The sequence below is a fragment of the Apodemus sylvaticus genome, chromosome 1, assembly GCF_947179515.1.
Source record: "Apodemus sylvaticus chromosome 1, mApoSyl1.1, whole genome shotgun sequence".
NCBI lineage: Eukaryota > Metazoa > Chordata > Mammalia > Rodentia > Muridae > Apodemus > Apodemus sylvaticus.
The window spans coordinates 28,048,940-28,068,993 of record NC_067472.1 but is presented as its reverse complement, the minus strand read 5'-3'; the positions used below and the strand labels follow the sequence as shown (position 1 = coordinate 28,068,993).

Genomic DNA, 20,054 nt, shown 5'->3' with positions numbered 1-20,054 from the left:
TGCTTCCTGGTGTGTGAAATGGTTTCTAATACGTCATCACTAGAACAAAGTCTATGAAGAATCACAACATGCTGGTTGATACAGCTGAGAGGAAAATGGAGTCTCAGGCATGTCTGACAAACAGGAGGCAGGTAAGCTGTGCCCATTTGCCTGAATGCCTCAGAGTCTCCTATGAAGTGTCCCGTGTTAAAAGGTTCTGAGTTTGAATCAACACAAACATCTTAGTCATTTGATCCTAAAGTCATTCTGATTCAGGTGATAGAAGAACGCTGACCATGTGTCATTCAAATTCTTTCCATGTCAAAGCCCCAATTAGTTTCAAGGAGATGTGTTAACAGCTTTATCACATTACTAAAAGTTGATTGAACAGAACACTAACACACACAAAAGCTCTCTAGCCCGAACTTAAATAGGTGTGATGGTGGTTTGAGAACATTTTGTAGACTCACTAAGGAAACCAGAGCGTTGAAGTTTTGTTTTGTTTTGTGTTTCAATCAGGTTATTACCACCAGTTGTCTCTACAGAATTCTAGAAACACAGTCATCAAAAGTAGGAATTGGCCTAGCTGAACATATTGAAGTAAATATGTGTAGCGTGTGTGTGTGTGTTAAACAAAATAAATACTACATTCATTGAGAATTATCCTAGATTTTAAATCCAGAGGCTGAAGAAATGACTTACACTGCCTAACGTGCATGGACCCCGGGGTTCAACTTCTTCATAGCAGTGAGAAACAGCTCACAGAGCTTGAGTGAGGAAGGAAGCCTTAAGAGGGCTTTCCATGTGACTGTGATATTAAAAAACAGATTAAGATATCTGCTTTGGGGCTGGAGAGATGGCTCAGTGGTTAAGAGCACTGGCTGATTTTCCAGAGAACCCAGGATCAATTCCCAGCAGCCAGATGGCAGCTTACAACTGTCTGTAACTCCAGTTCCAGAGACTCTGACACCCTCACACGGCAGACAAAACACCAATGCATATGAAGCTAAAAAAAAAATTTTAAAAATTTAAAAAAATTTTAAAAATTAAAAAAATCTGCTTTGTAAAATTTTTTATGTTTAAGTGTGTTGTGTGTGTGTGTGTGTGTGTGTGCATGCACATGCGTGCAATGTGATCACTGGGTATACACATGAGTGGAGGTGCTCATGGGGTCCAAAAGATGCGAGATCCCCTGGAGTAGGTGATTGTAAGTCACTGGACCCGGGTACTAATAACTTAGCTTAGGCTGTCTATCAGGTCAATATGTGCTCTTAAGCACTGAGGCATCCCCCTCCCAGTCCCAATATCTACGTTTTGTTTCTTGCCTTGCTACAACCGAACTCAGTAATGTTGACAGGATCACGTAATTCTAACATGAAAATGAAAGCTACTCCCAGCACCCCTCTCCCCCCCCATTTGGGTAATACAGTATTTTACAATCCTAAACTGTTAGCAGTGGGAGGTGAAGTTGTCTTCTGAGACATCATTTTGCACAACTTTAGAGTAAGCTCAGCCTCTCTGGGGTCCCCAGGGCTTTGTGGAGGTAGTCCTTCTTCCTTCCTTCTGCTAATTGGGTCAAATCACTCCTCTGAAACTCATAACAATCAACAAGATTGTGAATGGGTGCTCAGCCAAACCCAGATAAAGACACGGGCTTGCCTCTTCACACCTACCCAGCCAGCAGGCTTGGGGACAGCTGAGTCAGCTGGGGAGACACATTCCCAGGCTGATCTGACTTCTTCACCCACCACATTCTCGAAGTCTGCAAGTGGGTGTAGCTGCTGTTAACACTGAAAAAAACTGATGTAGCAGTAGAAAAATTATCTTGGTTTTCATTATTATTATTATTATTATTATTATTATCTAGGAAGCACAGTTTTTACTTAAAATAACATATCTTTCTTCTTACTGGTTAACCGCAGGTCAAAGAGTCACTCACATTGCCTTGCTCTCTGCTGAACTGGGACATTTAGTTCATAAAAACTACTAGGTTACCACTCATTATTTGGGTTACTTCTGTTGAGGTAATTACTAGGTATCACAGTTAACGATTAACTATTAACTACAAACTCAATTTAACATTTGGTGTGTGTGGATCGAACTACAGAAACAAGCTAAGCCTAGATTGCTTTCTTACAAGTATTTTTTTTCTAATACAGCACTAAACATGGGAAATTTTCTTAAAATTGTTGACATTTCACATAAAAGTGATCAACACTCAATTTGATCTCCAGCCAAACCCAGCCAAACCCATCCAGACAGTGGCGATGGAAGCCATCACATGAAACTATGGAAACTTTGAGTGTACTCTGCAAGTTCCACCTCTGGCTACTTAATCAAAGAAAGATAAGACCTAAGTGTAAGGGGCTGTGCTTCTTATGGACCCCTACATGGTGATGGGAACAGGAGTTTGTGGGCTATACTGAGTATGCATGAAACTCCCATTGCAACAAAGAAAGTTGGACACACCTAGAAGCGGAAGGATTGGTGTTCACAGGATGAATGAGGGAGGAGCGGGAGGAGCCAGACAGCATTGTGACATCCTAAGCAATGTTTGCAGCCTACACCGTGTTCTTTCCATCCCTGTACGTAAACCTGCTTAATCTGCTTCAGAATTTTTTTCTTGTTTGCCGCTGAAAACAAGCACAAAAGGTGTTCTAAACCTACGGGTCCTTCTTCTGACTCTAGATGTAGTTGTTACATCCTCAACAGCAAAGCAAATGCCGATGCTGGACCATGTCAGAAATCTTGTCAAGGGCATGGACTATTTCACACAGAGTGGAGATATGGCTTCTGATTCTGGCAGCGTATTTACTCCAAAGAAACGTGAACTCGGTACACATGCCAACGAAAGCCGCAGACCCTGAGGCATTCATGAATGTTGTAAGTTGGGGTTTTCCATGTTTGGGGGAAGTGATGAGAGATGTGCTAACCTTTGCATTTGTGATGGAGCTGAATGCTGTATTTCATATGCTGTGTTCATATGATGAGATGCTTCATGCTAGAGCATGCTAGAACAGTATGGTGCAAGCAATACACTGGAGGAGTGCTAAACTGGTTGTCAGTAGATGTGGGGAGGAGGGGGCCTTCCCCATCAAATTCAGTGATTTGGGGTGAATGACTTCATCTCTTTAGGCTTCAAGAACAACTTAACTCTTTGTTGAACCTTCAGAGTCACCCCTTAAACAAAGAAATAATTGAAACCTTTGGGACCTGTCTTTGACCCTGATGGTTTTTACTTTGTCTTGTATCACCCCTGCGCTCTTGCCGTGAGAGCATATACTTCTAGTAGCTCCTGCTCTGATCCTGCTCGGGAGGCTGTCAAACAGCAATGAGAGGTCTGTTTGTGCTAGAGAAGGCGTGTGCGAAAGATGCACGAAGGATGACACACCTCTTAGAAAGTCTTCAGGAGAACTTTTGTGTTTACTCTCAAACCCCAAGTTAAGTTTTAGTTCACGACCACTATACAGTACCATTTATTCCATAGAAGGTATCGTGATAAAAAGTAATAGAGATATAATTTCCTTTTCATTTCTCCGTCCTGGAGATATGACAATCTATGCCCTTCAAATTCAGGCTAGATTAAAGAAGCATTTAAACCGGTTGAGCAAGTCCCACTGCTCTGCTTGGTAGACCTACAATTTAAATTCAGGCCCGCCTAAACACATGCCTGTAATTACAGCCGCTGTGCAATAAACCCTACCGGATGACAGGGTGGAGAATCGACTTCCAAATGAGTGACATGATTGTGTTGGACATTCCACAGTCTCACCAAATATCTCCATCAAAAGAGGAAACAGGTTGTGGCCACTGAAGACCCTTTTATATTAACTCTTTCCTTTAGGATTTTTTTTTTTTGGCATGGTTTCTAAAACCAACAGCCTGTGAGAAAGTTGTTGTTGTTGTTGTTGTTGTTGTTGTTTTTTTTTTTTTTTTTTTTTTTTTTTTTACTGAATCTCCACAGTACTATCAGTCTTCCTCCAGCATTCTGATGGCTGGCGCTTGGTACGGCTTCTAAGACTGACAGACTGTGAGAACGTTCTGAGTCTACACAGTGCAAGTATCTACAGTCTATGGAGGCTTCTCTGACCCGTTCAATGTTTAGCTGGTGCTTGTCCTCCCGGTATACTGTGGCAGATCTTCAGGCATCCTGAATAGTCCACACAAATCTCTCAAGTTTTAGGGGACATGGAGTTCCTTTGGCAAAGACTGCTTTCCTAGACCAGCCATGGCACCTGCCCAGTACCTCCTGGCTGTCTTTCTGGAAGGAGCTGAACCTCTAGCACTGCAGGTGCCTGAAGTCGTGCTATTCACCATGGCCTCAGAAAAATCTCAGAAAATCAAAAGCTGGTAATCTAGCATAAAAGACAAACTCTCAGTGGCTGACCACAAGACTAAGACTATAGGAGAGAAAAAACATTAAAATGGGGGAAACTAATGCAGAATTTAGAAAAATATTTCATAGCCTGAAAGTCAGAAGAATAAACAGGAGGTAGGAAGGGGGTGGCTGGCAGAGAGGTCAGCATGTTGAGGAAGTGCGGGTAGCTGAGAGCATGCCGTGTTCAATATGAAAACAGGTTATAGTTCAGTTGACCTTTAAAGGTCTGTACTTTTATTACAAGAGCAATATGTTGCCCTTGTAGGAAGCCTAAGAACTTCAGATGCCAATAATTCTTATTAATACATCAACACACTAAGCTTACCACCAAGAGCTTTTTCATGGTCTGTCATTTTTTTTCTAAGTCTATAAAGGTTTCTGTTTTCCAGGAGAAGACTAAGACGCATCATACACAACTTCCTGTTTTCTAGTACTTTCTACTAATAATGCATGTCACAAAGAATGTCCCAACATCTCCAACGAGCTTCATTTAACATTCTGTATCTCACTCTACTTCTTGGTGAGCATATTTGTCCCAGGTTAGATCATCTAAGAAGCAGGTATACTTTCACATGCAAGATGTAAATTAAGAACCCTGTATCTAGGTATGGTGACATATATGACATATAGTCACTATATGTCATATATGTCACATACACACCAATGTTTCTGAAAATGAACAAATAACAAAGGGTAAACCTTTTGTTTCAAGGCAGGGTCCTTTGGCTGTCCTGAAACTCCTTCTATAGATCAGGCTGGCCTCAAACTCATAGAGATCACCTCCCTCTGCCTCTGAAGAGCTGGAATTAAAGGTGTATGACATCACTGCTGGGCCAACCTTTCTTAAAGTATTGCTTTAATGTACATAACTGGTGTTTTCCCTACAAGTATGAAACATTTAAAATAGATAATTAGGTTGAAAAGTAATAATAGATATGGTGAGAATTTTTAATTTACTCTTAGGATGGCAAAAACATTTCAAGGTCAAGTCAAGTTTGGTTGCTACAGTGAGGGTCTACCTCAAAAAAGTATATGTGTATGTTTGTGTGAATATACACATATATGCGTGCATGTATGCATATATACAGTGATATATTTGATTATTTGGCTGAACATGGTGATACATGCTTTTAATCCCAGCATTCAAAACACAGAAGCAGACACCTCTCTGTGAATTTAAGGCTAGCCCAGTCTACATAGCAAGTTCTGGGACATCCAGGGCTACATAGAAAAACAGACCTATCTCAAAACACAAAGAAAAAGAAATGGCTATAGAAACATCTTACACATTAGAATATGATCGATCTGTATTCTTTATGTAGACAAATGTGTGTCTTAATATGCCCCTAACCTCTACCTTCTGTGTCCTCTCAGGTAGTTCCTGTTCAGTCTTAAATAGGCTCAAATTTTGCCCCTTCCATAAAATGTTCCTAACTAATCTTGTTCATGGGTCTCTCCGTCCTCAGAGTTCCTCCCCTTCCTTCCCTCACACCCTTAAACCAATACTTACACATAACCCCTTGATGACAAATTACATAAATCTTCTCAAAAGCCCTCAAACATTTTGTGTATGTATCTTAGCTCTCCAAACTGTCCCTAACCATGATTCTTGAAAGGGTAGTCTCTCTAGAACAAGCAGCTTCAACAACCTCTGGATGCTTATTAGAAACATCAGTGTTTTGGGTCCACCCCAGATCTACCAAAACTTTGAGAATGGAGTCCAACAATCTATGTCTTCATAAATCCATCCGCTAAGTACATTGGATGCGTATACTATGTAAATTAACTATGCAATGGTGCTAGATGCACACATGTACATGCATGCACACACACACACACACACACACACACACACACACTAAATTCCATAATATTTGGATAGTTGAGTTTTAATTGTGTACTTATTGGGTTTTAATTATATATAACGCCTACAAAGTAGCCACTGTTGGTGTTAGGCACTGTAATTAATGTTCTGTGCACATTCCTTGCCTAATCCTATCCAGAACGATCTAGCAGAGGAACAGAGGAAAGAACAGTAGCTAAGGCTTTCAATATCGTAGAGAGAATTTGTGTGTTGGGTTAGAGCTCTGAGTGCGGCCTTGGCCTTTCTTCTTAGTGACTGTGCCTGTTGCTCTGTGCTCAGTGTCGGACCTTCAGCACATGATTTCTCTCTTGCTTGTTTCTCAGCAGCCTCCGATTGAGATATTTCCTCTTCTCTGACTTATTACACAGTAACAGATGGCCAGCACTGTGAGGCAGCTTAGAGTTTCAGCATGCACTAGTGTCTGAAGTAGAAATGTTTAGCCAGTGATCCAGTGTAGGCAGGAAGGGAGTTTGAGACCCTTGAAATTGCATAGAAAAAAAGTTTATGCATAGCATTTTGATAGTTATATCCAAATCCACAGAGTTTTTTTTTTTTTTAGTCTAAAAGCTTAACAATTACTGTTCTTCAGTCCTTGAATTTAAAACTAAAAATATCTAAAGGACTGTGGGGCTGAAGAGGCCCCATGTGACCCCAGAACAGGTGCCTGGCTTCTTGACCTGAGCCTAAGAATCTAAACATCCATTGGTCTTGGATGTCCCTGAAGCACATCCAGGCTTTGGAGTCTGTGTTCTGGCTCAGTGTTTTCCAAGTATCAGAATTCTGAAGCACACATTGCTGCAATTTATCTTCAGAGTCCCTAATAGTTGGCCATTGTCATGCTCTGCCTTCCTAGCAAGTGCCTAGGTAAGGCTGACAGAATTGCCTCACAACTTCTGAAAACCAGCATCCAGTTCAGTCTCTAAAAGAATAATAAAAATGTGAAAGAAATTGGATATAGTTTAGTGGCAGAGCATTTGTCTGACTTGTGATAGTCCAGGTTTGCTTGTCAATACTGCAATGTACAAAAACTAATCACATTTAAATCCAAGGAGGATTGGCTGGTTTGACCTAAGTAGTATCAGTTAGGGAAAGATCAGGAACATTTTGCAATAAAAACGTAGCAATTCATATTCTTAAATTGTTGGGATTATGGTCACGTAGACCTGAAATCTAAATAAATACTGAGGATTTTGTTTGTTTTTTCCATAGAGTGAAATCATCAAACACAAGGGTTATCCCAGTGAGGAGTATGAAGTTGTAACGGAAGATGGGTACATCCTTTCTGTGAACAGAATTCCTCAGGGACAGACAAAAATAAAGAAGGAAGGTATGGTTCACTCAGTGTCACCCCAGCATGACAGTCTTCTTACAGCCCAGTCTTTCTTGATATTTAGAATTAAGTCTTAGATCTTAAGACAGACCGAGATCCCTTGGTTATGGAGAAAGATAGTGTCAATTCCCAAATAATACCCATCTCTGTTACCATAATCTATTTCATCCATACCCATAGTCATCAACTATCTCAGAGATATGCTTCAAAAATCCCTTTGATCTGCTGAAGGAACACAGGGGAAGAACACATAACAAGCATTTTTGGGAACCTGGGTTCAATCTCCATCACTACAAATAAAACAAAACAAAACCTTCAAGGAAAACATCCATTTTCATGCATTCTGGCACTTAATCCTTTTCCAAACCCCTCCTACATGAATATTCCAGAACATTCCCTGATGATCCCTTGAAAAGTCCACACTGGAACTTTTGTTCTTAATGAGCTTCTATGAAGTACTTGGACATTGACACTGTACAATGTGTCTCCCATCTAAAGAGCACCTTAAATATTCATGATGTTGCCTCATTTTCCATTAAAGACTAAGAGCCAGGCTGTAGGTGCACACATTTAAATTGTCAATGTGTTTTTATGGCACTTGCTTAATTTCACTTTTACATGAGGTTCTAGAATGACACTGCTTTTTAAATGTTCTTCCTTGTCAAAAAGGTATGCACATATTACTGGGCTCTGTGTTTTTTATATTTTGGCTCTGCATGTATAACAGCAACTAAATTGTCATGGGTGCCAAAATATAACTTCCTGGGTCCTTTCTGTATGCCAGCTATAATGCCGAGTGCTTCATTTCCTTAGTTTCGTGTAATTTTCATCACTCTGCCCCACACAGCTGTGTGACTAGGCCAGAAAGTCCATACCAGTACCTGTTAGCATGTGGCATTCAAATCAAGATATTCATCAGAATGTAGCCCACGTTCTTCCCTAACACTGGACAAATGTTACTGGTCTGTGGTGTAAAAGTTACAGAATTCTATTTATCCCAAAGGACTGCATTCAGTCAAAAGTGCCAGAGCCCAGTAGAAACAGATATGTGTATACCTTTTTGACGAGGATGAATATTTAAATAAAGTGTCATACTAGAACCTCATATAAAAGTGAAAATACATAAGTGCCAGAAAAATGCATTGAAAATTTAAATATGTGCACCTACAGCCTGGCTCTCACTTTCAAAGTGTGTTTGACCCAGGCTGCATAGCTGTACCTGTTGTGTGTCTATTCCAGCTCCATGCCAGGGCCTTTGAACTTACACTTTCTTATTTGCAGTTTTCCAAGACCTTTCTTCTTCCCTGACCACCCTAGACAGAATACAGTCTCATGTCATCTATTAACGCCTGAGAGCACATCTCCTAGTTTCCCTTACTATGCCTAAAGACATATTCGTGATGGTTTATTGTCTTTTTCTCTTCCACCAGAGCATAACCTCAATGAGAGCAAGGGCTTCTCCTTTTTCATTTATATGTACGAAACAGCAAACACTTTGCTGGGAATAGTCTTGGGGCTGTGTGTCCTGGGAACAGAGGCTTTTTATTGAGTTCCACAAATCCTACAGGCTTGGGCAAGGTGTCCTTCTTCCTGCTAAGCGATTATACTGATTTCTCAGTGTGGAGGACACCAGGGTCAAAAGTTTGTACTCACAGGCTGCTGACTGGTCACACGGCATGAGTGTTGACATTTTGAAAAGCCTTTGAGTCCAACTGGTGTGCAATACAGCCCCCACATGATGATATTCTTACAGTTCTCCTTACTGCCTAGTGGACTGTAATTTACTACCATTGCTTGTTTATTTGAGTTTTGACCACATCTTGCTGTGTAGCTGGCCTCAAACTTATGATCCTCTGAATTAGCCTCCTCAGTTCTGATGTTATAGGTATGTGCCACCACACTCAGCTTATAAATCTATTTCAACAGACACAGTTTTACATGTGGAGTCTTTGCCATTAGACTGTTTGATACATGTATGCATATATATGTGTGTTCATCATTATGATACTTTCTTCTGAAACATTTCTAATATTTTCTGAAGATTTAATATTAACAGTTTAATACTAAAAGTTCCTCAAAAAAAATGATGGGGGCTGAATTCTAGTGCTTTTTTTTTCTTTAATAGGCAGTGTGCATCTATCTGTTCCTTGTGATGTATCTTATTTGTTCACAACAAAAATCTTATTTACTGTTTATGGGGAAATTAAAACACAAAAACATTAAATAATTGACTAAGAAAATCAAAACTGCACATAGATTTCTCTGGTACGCAAGTCCTTGTATGCAGGGAAAGCAAGAAGAGCATAGAACACACCACCAGTTGAAATTTTCTCTTGTTTGCAGGATCCAGGCCCGTTGTGTTACTGCAGCATGGCCTTCTTGGAGATGCTAGCAACTGGATTTCCAACCTTCCCAACAACAGCCTGGGTTTTATTCTGGCGGACGCTGGCTTTGATGTGTGGATGGGAAACAGCAGAGGAAACACCTGGTCTCGGAAGCACAAGACCCTCTCCGTAGACCAAGACGAGTTCTGGGCTTTCAGGTACAAGAACACTTTGAGGTGGAGGCGGATGCAGATGTGCCTAGTAGTACTGGGTAAAAGGAATTGTGACTTGTGGTATTTGTATGGCTTGTGCAGTTCCAACTCAGTTTACCCCAATTTTCCTTATTATACTGTGCTGCTATGGGTGTGTATGGGGAAGACTGGGACTCCCAAGGTCTAGCTAGTAGGTTAAGAACAAACAGTTCTGGTGTCAGGTGATGGAGAATGGAGTGGGAAAGGTGTCCAGGCATTTCCCTGTGAGTGAGTATCTAGGATTAACTCCCTCATATAGGACAACATGACTGCCACCCCCAGGACATGAGACCAAGTGTCATTAAATAGGGATTTAACAATCTTTGTGTGTCATCACCTTAAGTAGTATTTCTCACAGCCTTACTCAAGTTCCTAATGTCCTTACCTACCACTGATGGTCAACCAGTTCTTTATACATTTGGTCAGATAAGAGTTTTGTTACCATGCCAGCATTCATCCTGCAAAGAAATCTGTATTCCTCTGAGCTGTTTTAGTTACAGGGTAGAACATGCCTCACAGTAGGCGGTGAATCGTGCATGTTCAAAACTTCTCAATAGTCATTACTATATTAGAGCATCCAGAGAGAATAGACATTTTTAACAGTCTGTGCCCTCACAGAGTCACCACAGGTTTGAAGCAAATCCATCTCAAGGGTTTCGAGGGACATAGAAACAGCTACCAGAGCTGACACTGGTCAGGAGATGGGCGGGGGGGGGGGGGGGGGGAGGGGGGGACTTGTTGGCCGATCCTGGGGGATTCTGACTGTGTTCTGTTTGTATTATCAATGTTGAATAACTTTGTCTTTTCCCTTTGTAGTTATGATGAAATGGCTAGGTTTGACCTTCCAGCTGTGATAAACTTTATCTTACAGAAAACAGGCCAGAAAAAGATCTATTATGTGGCTACTCACAGGGCACCACCATGGGTAAGTTCACAGTAAAGAAGGTTGGTATTCACAGAAGCATTAGCCCCTGTGGCCCAAGCTATGACTTGGCTCAGTCAGTGACTCCTCTCACCTGGCCTCCTCCCCTTCGGTGGCTCTAAAAGCTTCAGGGAAGAGAGACTGAAGGAGGCCTGGACTGTGGCAGAGAGATGAGAAGAGATGGAGCACACACCATCTCTGCTATTCTTTAGATGATTACCCTAAAGCAAATCCTTCATCACACTGATTTCAATTTCTTCATCTGCAAAATGGAGATAATAATTCTCTCTTACAGGTGTTCTGACTGGTTGAACTACATAATGTGATCATGCATGTTAGCTCTGTAAAGGCAGGTATTGTGTCTAAAGCACAGTTGTAGTTAAGTTTCTAGTCTGTGGCATGCCCCCCTCCCCATGAATGTGTTCAGGGAATGAAACCTTGGGTTCAAGGTTGGCCTCACAGCGAGCAGTAAGAAAGACAGAGAATATTGCTACTAAGTGGCGAGCAGAAACGGTGGTATGAACTCAAGTTTCTCTCTTTACCAGTGTCTGGGGTTAGATGCTTATAGCCTGCTTTGAAGGAATCTGTGAGAGACTTAGATGACAGTCCCTCAACATAATATCACTTATTTGGGGAGATGGAAATGGGGCTATTCTGGACTCATATCAGATCTAAACAATAGGGAAGCACTTGCTAAGCTTGCATTTGGAGAAAGAAAGATCTGTGTAACAGAATGAGGATTTCTGAGACAAAACAGGGCTCTTTTTCTGTAGGTTCTCAAGCTAAAACCCTGAGTTGAGAGCAGGAGTACAGGTTTCTTAGGAAAAATCTGCACTTTTTAGTAAGGGTCACTTGTCTCACTACTGGAACAAGGTTTACACTCATTAGAAAGATGAAGTTATGCTGGGCAGTGGTGGTTCATGTCTTTTTTCCCAGAACTTGGGAAGCAGAGGCAGGTGGATTCTGAGTTTGAGGACAGCTTGTTCTACAGAGTAAGTTCATGAGAGCCAGGACTACACAGAGAAACCCTTGTCTCAAAAAAACAAAAAAACAAAAAAAAAAAAAAAACAAAAAAAGAAAAAAAAGAAAGATGAAGTTAAGCAGAATCTTATGGGCATACTAACTACATCATTTTGCTTTATTACTGAAGAAGAATATTTGGAAGAAATTTTTATCTCCATTTTACAGATGAATAATGTGTGACATCATGACTTAGGAAGCCAGTAACTGCACTTGTACATGTCTATTAATCAGTGTAGCAGGGGTGAAATGCATTGCAGAGAAATTCTCTGAATAATTCCTCAGTTCCTAAGAGTCCCACTTCCATCTCCACAATCCCGGGGATTCAGAAGTCAAATTTTTCCAAGAACAAACATGGATATCTTTGACCCTGCTACCATAGTGAAGCATTGTGACTTCAGGCCAAGAATCTTCAGTAGGCACCAGGTTGACTCACAGGATGCTTGCAACTGTTACCTTAATCCAATAGCACACCATGGCGCCAGCAGACCAAGTAATCTCTCTGGTCACGGGGGACTCACTCCCAGAGGGCTTGCTTCTACCAAAGCTCTCAATGGTCATTAAACAATGTCACCAAGCTTACCTTTTACTAGCTTGTGTTGTTTCCCATGGTCATTTACCTCTGTCTCAAATCCCTCTGGCTTAGGCTTTAAAGAAATAAAGGACTTAGTATATTTACTTTGAGACATTCAAAGGAGAAGGTAGAATGACTAGAAAAATCTATTGCATGTGCAAGTGCAACTTTTTATAGGAAAGTTTATGTGTATCAAATTGTCAGTGTTTCCCCTAAAATTGACTCATTCCCAGGAGACACATCACACAGAGTGGCAAAAACTAAACTAGATATAGCCAGGCTCTAGATAGCAACTTTTCTCAAGCAGATAGCATAATTTATACACGAAATTAACATGATGCTGAAGACCAGTGAGTGCAGCAAACTGGCTACTTTGGTTTGTCTGTCTTTCTGCCTTGCTTTGTACCAATCACTACACAGTCTGTATCTATTGAGAATTATGTGGCTTACAAGGGCATCTTGGGTCATATCCATGGAACTAGCTAATTTCCAATTTTAAAAAAAAAACAATTTCTCAACAATCTCTGAGTATCATTGTTCACATCATGTGACATCCTGTAGAAAATAATAGGAATCAAAAATTGGGAATTTTGGGAATCAAAAATTCTAATGACTGCAAGCACTGAGAGCCCTAATTCCGTGTGCTCATTTTTAAGTGGTACTCTAGAGGAGGAGAGAAGTCTGGGTTTTATACTTTTCCTTGTATCCATTTTGGATAACAGCCATGGGCTGCAGTGCTGCTGGCTCACATCAAACCACTGATAGAAAGCCTACAGTGTTTTGTGTCTCTGCAATCCAGTGGTCTTTTCAAACGGTTTTTCACAACTCAGTTTGTTCAGCTTAGCATCGAGGTAAAGGTGCTGATGGCAGGGCTGGGAGCTGTTTCCAGAGGAATGTATGCGTAAGAAATGAAAGATTAGTCTAATGGCAAACCATGGGGCTGTTAAAATGAAAACCTTGTACTCGCTTCCCATGAAGAGCAGTCTTCCTGGGAAAGGTTATCTATGCTTCTAAAACATTTGAGGAGAGTTCTAATATGGTCAGAATTAATCTGGTGAGAACATGTATTTCCATCATAGCTGGACTCAGAGTACAGCTGAGAGAGCAAGAGATATCAAGTCTCTTGTGTATTTGCCTTTGCACGAAGCTAGCAAACCCAGGTAGATGCAGAGAACCGTACAGAAGGATTCTGTCTTCTCTTGCACCCATTCACTTTCTGAGAACAGAAGTCATGAGCTGAGGTTTCTCATCTTTAAACTGGAGATATCAGCCTAAACAGAGAATGAGCAAAGATGCCTGATTTCAAGTGTCAGATCTGTCCTGGCTTCAATGGGACAGCTTTTCTCTTCCATAGGTTCAGCAGAGATCTCCTTCACTAAACAAGAGTAGATGGGAAAAAATGTTTTTTTTAATCCAGGTGCAAGAGCTGAGCAATTAACTCAATGAGAACTTCCTACTTGAAAACAAGTATAAGAGGTAACATATGAAACACAGACATTTTTGCATTGAGCAAACATACACACAGATACACACATACACACACCCATACACACAAACACACACACACACACACACACACACACACACACACACACACACTACATCCCTGAAGACTACAACTGCCTTGGAAGAAGGTTAAGATATAATCTCACATAATAATTAAGGAATTTTGACCGAAGTAAAATATGCATTTTATAAGTTCTAAACTACTCAGTACCCATGGTGATAAATTTTTCTCTCTTACAGGCTTTATTGCATTTTCCACAATGCCAGAGCTAGCTCATAAAATCAAAATGTATTTTGCCTTGGCCCCTATAGCCACTGTTAAATATGCAAAAAGTCCTGGTACAAAATTTCTGCTGCTGCCCGATATGATGATCAAGGTATGTGATACCCCAGATGCCTCTGTCTGCAGGAAAGACTTCCAGACCAGTTTCCTGTAATCATGTTTTAAGAGGAAACAGTGTTCTCCCCGGGTATAATTGTCATGGACATGATTTCATCTCTTCTCCTTACAGGGATTATTTGGCAGACAAGAGTTTTTATACCAGACTAGATTTTTCAGACAGCTTTTTATTTACCTTTGTGGCCAGATGATTCTTGACCAAATCTGCAGCAACATCATCTTACTCCTGGGAGGCTTTAACACGAACAATATGAACATGGTGAGTGGGAACATCTTTTCCCGAGCAAGCCTGGGAGCTTTTAGTCTCAGTACTTGAAAATGATGAGCTGCCACCCGCCAAGGGTCAGGGAAACGATGTGCAAATTGCTGTAATTGGCAGTTTCTGAAGTGTAAGAAAATGTTGGGCAAGCTGCAGATGGAGAAAACGCAAGGTTAATGTGAACGCATTGCCCGATCCTAACGTGACAGAGTATAGGTAAAGTTGGAAATCTATAGGGAAAAAGAAAACATGGAGAAAAATAACCAGAAAAATGAAAGTCATTCAACCATCACCCATCTCTGTGTTCCATGAGGGAACTTTTGATTCGAACTTGATGTTCCTTGATGGAAATGGGTATGTCAGCTTGTGTGGGGGTGTCGCTGCTGGTGGCATCCCTGGGTGAGGCCCTATGTATGCATGGGTTAAAGATTGGTGTACAAAATGATGTGGCTAGAGATAATTCCCAGAGAAGGACAAAATTGGACTTGGTGGATAAAAAGTGGAGCTGGGAAACAACTTCAAAGCAAGCTGAAGTTGACCCTCTGCCTGGTGGCTCTCAACCTGTGGGTCGTGACCCAAGAGGGGTCACATGTCAGGTATTCTGTATCTCAGATACTGAGGTCACTGCAACACAAGGAATTATATTAAAGGGTCACAGCATTAGGAAGGTTGAGAACCAGTGCTCTAGGATTTGTGAAGGTAGACTAACCCTACAGAAATATTAATGAGGGAGACTTAGGCCAAGACATGGATTTTCAGTCAGGAGATCAATGAGAACTGACAATGGAGGGCTGCCTTCCTGGACCATTCTCACTGACCAGAGAAATGACTTGCATTCCTAAGAATTTTTCTTTTTAAAAGAAAAAAAAATAACTTGTAGCCACCATTTAACTGGTATCTGTATTGTACTAGGATAAATTTTTCCTGATGACAAACCCATTAAACAAGTATTATTAATATCTCTACTGTACAAGTTAGCATACTGAATTTAAGGGTTAATTAACTTGTCCACACCCACCCCAAGATTAAATAATAGAGCTAGGACCAGTACTGGAGTTCTTGTCCTAAATATCTCTGGTAAAGTTACTTATTTATTATTGTTTTATCTATTTTTTCCAATGTTAGGGTTGAAACTAGTAATTTCTTTTTAATGAGAACCTATTCTCAAATGAACAGTTGATTGACATGCACACATCCTTTTCTGTTTAAGATTATGGCTGCTAATTTTTAATGACATTCCAATTTCTTAGTCTGACAACATTGAAGTCTGGTTTTGACAAGTCTAACGTCCGGTCTCATAAATCATTATGCTTTGTCACAGAGTCGAGCGAATGTGTATGTCGCGCATACACCTGCTGGAACATCTGTGCAGAATATTCTCCATTGGAGCCAGGTCGGAATGCCCCAGCTTGCAGCCCCAGATAAGGATCCTTGCACATTGTGACTGTAATCGTCATGAGGCCTGATGGTTTCTGTTTATCCTGGGTTAAAATCTGGCCACTGATATGTGAATGTGAGCTTAGTTAAACTTTCCAGAGAGAGCAGGCAAGGGCAGGAAGGGCCTTAAGTCTGTCTTTGCTGCATCTTGAAAGTGGGATGATTTAAATAAGATGCTTCTCTGTCTGGAGTCAAAGTTCCAAAGACAGGAAAGAAATAAATTGTGCTTCAAGTTGTCCTTTTCTGCTGTTGAGCATGATGGGCAAGCTGGACTGAAAATGTGAAGGCGGGTCGAAGGACAGAAAGGAATCTTCACAGGTGTTCTTGGTGTAAGCTTTGCAGTCTCCTAAAGAAGTGTGTGTGTGTGTGTGTGTGTGTGTGTGTGTGTGTGTGTGTACAGAGGGGTCCAATAGAACAGTTCTCAGCACTGTCTCTGGAACTGCACCAAATGCCCACGTCTAATGATACACCGGAGATGTACTTCCTGCCATACATGAGAATGGTAGAGCCCTGCTGTGCTCCACATTGTTTTTTGCTTTTTGTTTTTTGTTTTTGTTTTGTTTTGTTTTCTAAAAGAGCCAGATTCATGCTTTGCAGATTTCTAAAAAGAACCCCAGTGTGGAGCGGGAGAATAGCCCAAAGAGCTTTGCTCTCTGATCTTTTCACAACTGAAGATGAGTTGAGCAGTTGGATAACCCATCTCTCTCTCTCTCTCTCTCTCTCTCTCTCTCTCTCTCTCTCTTTCAATACCTGTTTTCTCTCTTTCTAGGCAGTGAATTCTGGGGAACTTCGTGCCTTTGACTGGGGAAGTGAGACCAAAAATCGGGAGAAATGTAATCAGGTAAGAGTGTCAACTTACTTTTCCACCTGCTAAACACCCACCAGCCTTTGGGAATGGATGGCAACTTATTCCAGAGACAAGAATAAATTACAGAAATCCAAGCAGGAAAAACAAACACTAACTTCATCTGAAAATGGGAAAGTACACAGCTTAGCCAGCGGACTCTTCATTTCTGCAAGGCATGGGAGAGCCTGTCTTAGGAGCAAAGCACCGGAGAATCTTGCAAGCGAGGAGCAAAGCAAACATGCAAACAGAGATGCAGTGGTGGGAAAAAGAGCCAGAAATGAACAGTGGGGGGAATCCTGTTTGTCATGGCTCTACAACTCAAGCCTGTGGGATTGTGGATATGCTGCCACGATGCAGCATGAACTCCCTCTAAAATAGGAATCATTGTATCATGTAATCCTTAAGACGCCTTTGGGGCTGAGGAGATGTTGTTCTACAGGTAAGAGCACTTGCTGTGCAAGCACAAGGACATGAGCTCCCCCAGCACTTACGTAACAAGCCAGGCATGGCCAAGCATGCCTATAACCTCAGTGCTGTGGATTGGGTGTGGAAGATAGAAAGATTGCTGGGGCTTACTGACCAGCCAGTTTAGCCAGAAAAACCATGAACTCAAGATTCAATGAGAGCCCTGCCTCGGGATCAGGATAAACAACAAGAGACAAGTTGTTCCATGTCTTCCTCTGGCCTCCATCCATGCACAGACTGCCTCATAGTATATGTGCATACACATGTATGCACACATAAAACACACACACACACACACACACAGGAGTTCTCTCTGATCATACTTTTAATGAATATGAATTTCAAGCTAAAATCCATAAAGAATCCCATGCAGATATCATTACATCATTGGCAGTGTTAAATAGAAATGTGGAGAAACAGAACTGAGTGTGTATGCTCTTTTGAGTATAAAACTCTCACTGAAGATTTCCAGTTACCATGACAGTAGGTATCGAGATTACTCACAAAAGGCAAAGTGGAGGGGAGCAGAACATACACCACCTAACCTTTCTTTGAGGCCTCACGTTATACTTAATGGTCAGTACAGCAATCTATCTAGATATAAAATGTTGGAACTGGAGCGAGGCAGTGGTGGCACACACTATTAATCCCAGCACTTGGGAGCAGAGGCAGGTAGATTTCTGAGTCCGAGGCCAGCCCAGTCTACAAAGTGAGTTCCAGGACAGCCAGGGCTACACAGAGAAACCCTGTCTTGAAAAAAACAAAAACAAACAAACAAACAAAAAAACAAAGAAAAATGTTGGAACTGTGTGGCTCCCCTTAGATCTCAAACTCAGTCACATTTTCTAACTCTTTTGAGATCACCCTTGAGTGTCTTCAAAACCATGCCCTTAGGAGAAAACATATCAGGATCTAAGATGTGTTTCACTGTATTTTGTGGGTTGAGTTCCATAGACAATGAGGGATGCAGACTAGGCGTGAGAAGCAAATGGCAAAGAAGGAAAGACAAAATCATGTGTGGCCAGACATCATTCAACATGTCAGCTGGAGCTGGGGGCGGGGGTTAACTCAGGCTTTTCACCCAGAAGGTGAGAAAGAGCAAGTGTTACTCACACCACAGAGTGTTCTGGCTCTGCATCGAAACTAGGCAACCACTTCAATGCTTAGGGAGCCAGAAAGACAAAGAAGCTATCTGGGGTTGAAGCTGTGTCTTGTCATTGATTGTATGCTCAGAAACTGGTCTTCCTGGTTCTATGGAAATTTCTGAGTGTGGAATGATATCAATGACTCAGACTGCCAGGAAAACCTAACAGCATTGCCTGGACAAGAGAAGTCTTCTGGATAAAGAAGACTTCTTTGGATGATTTGGGGGCAGCTAAGTCTAGGTTCTAGACACGTATCTAACTTTATTCCCCACTTAGTTTAGAGTAGACCAGTGCCTGAGACTGACTTGTGGCTTCTCCCACAAGTGTAGTGGGAGTTTGGGAAGTGTAGTGAAATTGAACGTGTATTGTGAATATGGGGGATACACAGGCCTTCTAATAGCTTCCCTGTCTTTTCTGTGAAGCGTCCCATAAACTGTAACTATCAAAACATTATTTTAAAGGGTTTTTTGTATAAAATGGTTAATATGAAAAATTACAAGTTATTCAATGTCTAAAATACAAAGTAGGTACTCAATAGAGCATATAGAATCTATGTCCAGCATACATGAGTTAAATCCCTGTCAACACATACAAACACATGTACAAACACACAAGCACACACATTCATACACACACACATACACACACACCCTAATTTATATGCCTTCTCAAACAATATAGTAAGGTTTTAGAGATATTATCTTTATTTCCCAGTAAAGAAACCATGTTAAATTTTCCTTAATGCATGACTTGGAATATAAACTCTTAGCAGAGTTCTACATGTCTAATGCCTACATACCCTTCAGTGCATGTACCTTATGTTTACTTGAAATAGAAGTTGTAAATTTGTATATAAAAATATTAAGTGAAGCTCAAACTATTCTTTTTACCTAGCCAACTCCTATAAGGTACAAAGTTCGAGATATGATGGTCCCCACGGCAATGTGGACTGGAGGTCAAGACTGGCTTTCAAATCCAGACGATGTGAAAACGTTGCTTTCAGAAGTAACCAACCTCATCTACCACAAGAACATTCCTGAGTGGGCTCATGTGGATTTCATCTGGGGGCTGGATGCCCCTCAGCGTGTGTACAACGAAATCATACATCTGATGAGACAAGAGCCCAACCTTCCCCAGGGAACCTGCAGGATCAAACTGTGAAGCACCTGCTGTTAGCAAGTCTTTGAACAACTTCGTGAGGAATGGGCAGGGCCATGGGAGGATGGATGTTCAAAGGAATGTCCAGACTTGGAAAGCTGCTGTATCAGTTAGTCAGAAGGACAGAGGAGATACACAGAGGCCAGAAGACCTCCTGGTCCAAATGAAAGCTTCACATTTCTTCATTTGACACTA

At 41.2% G+C, this 20,054-nt stretch overlaps 1 protein-coding gene across 1 annotated transcript; it reads left to right on the top strand.

Moving 5' to 3' along the window:
• Positions 1–2,715: 2,715 nt before the first annotated feature.
• LOC127677390 (lipase member M-like) lies at positions 2,716–19,862 on the top strand. The gene is given in 10 exon segments (XM_052172477.1): positions 2,716–2,862; positions 7,431–7,548; positions 9,895–10,093; positions 10,943–11,022; positions 11,025–11,051; positions 14,389–14,525; positions 14,661–14,807; positions 16,129–16,200; positions 17,014–17,085; positions 19,596–19,862. Coding segments are annotated over 10 exon segments (1,266 nt in total).
• The last annotated feature ends 192 nt before the right edge of the window (positions 19,863–20,054 follow it).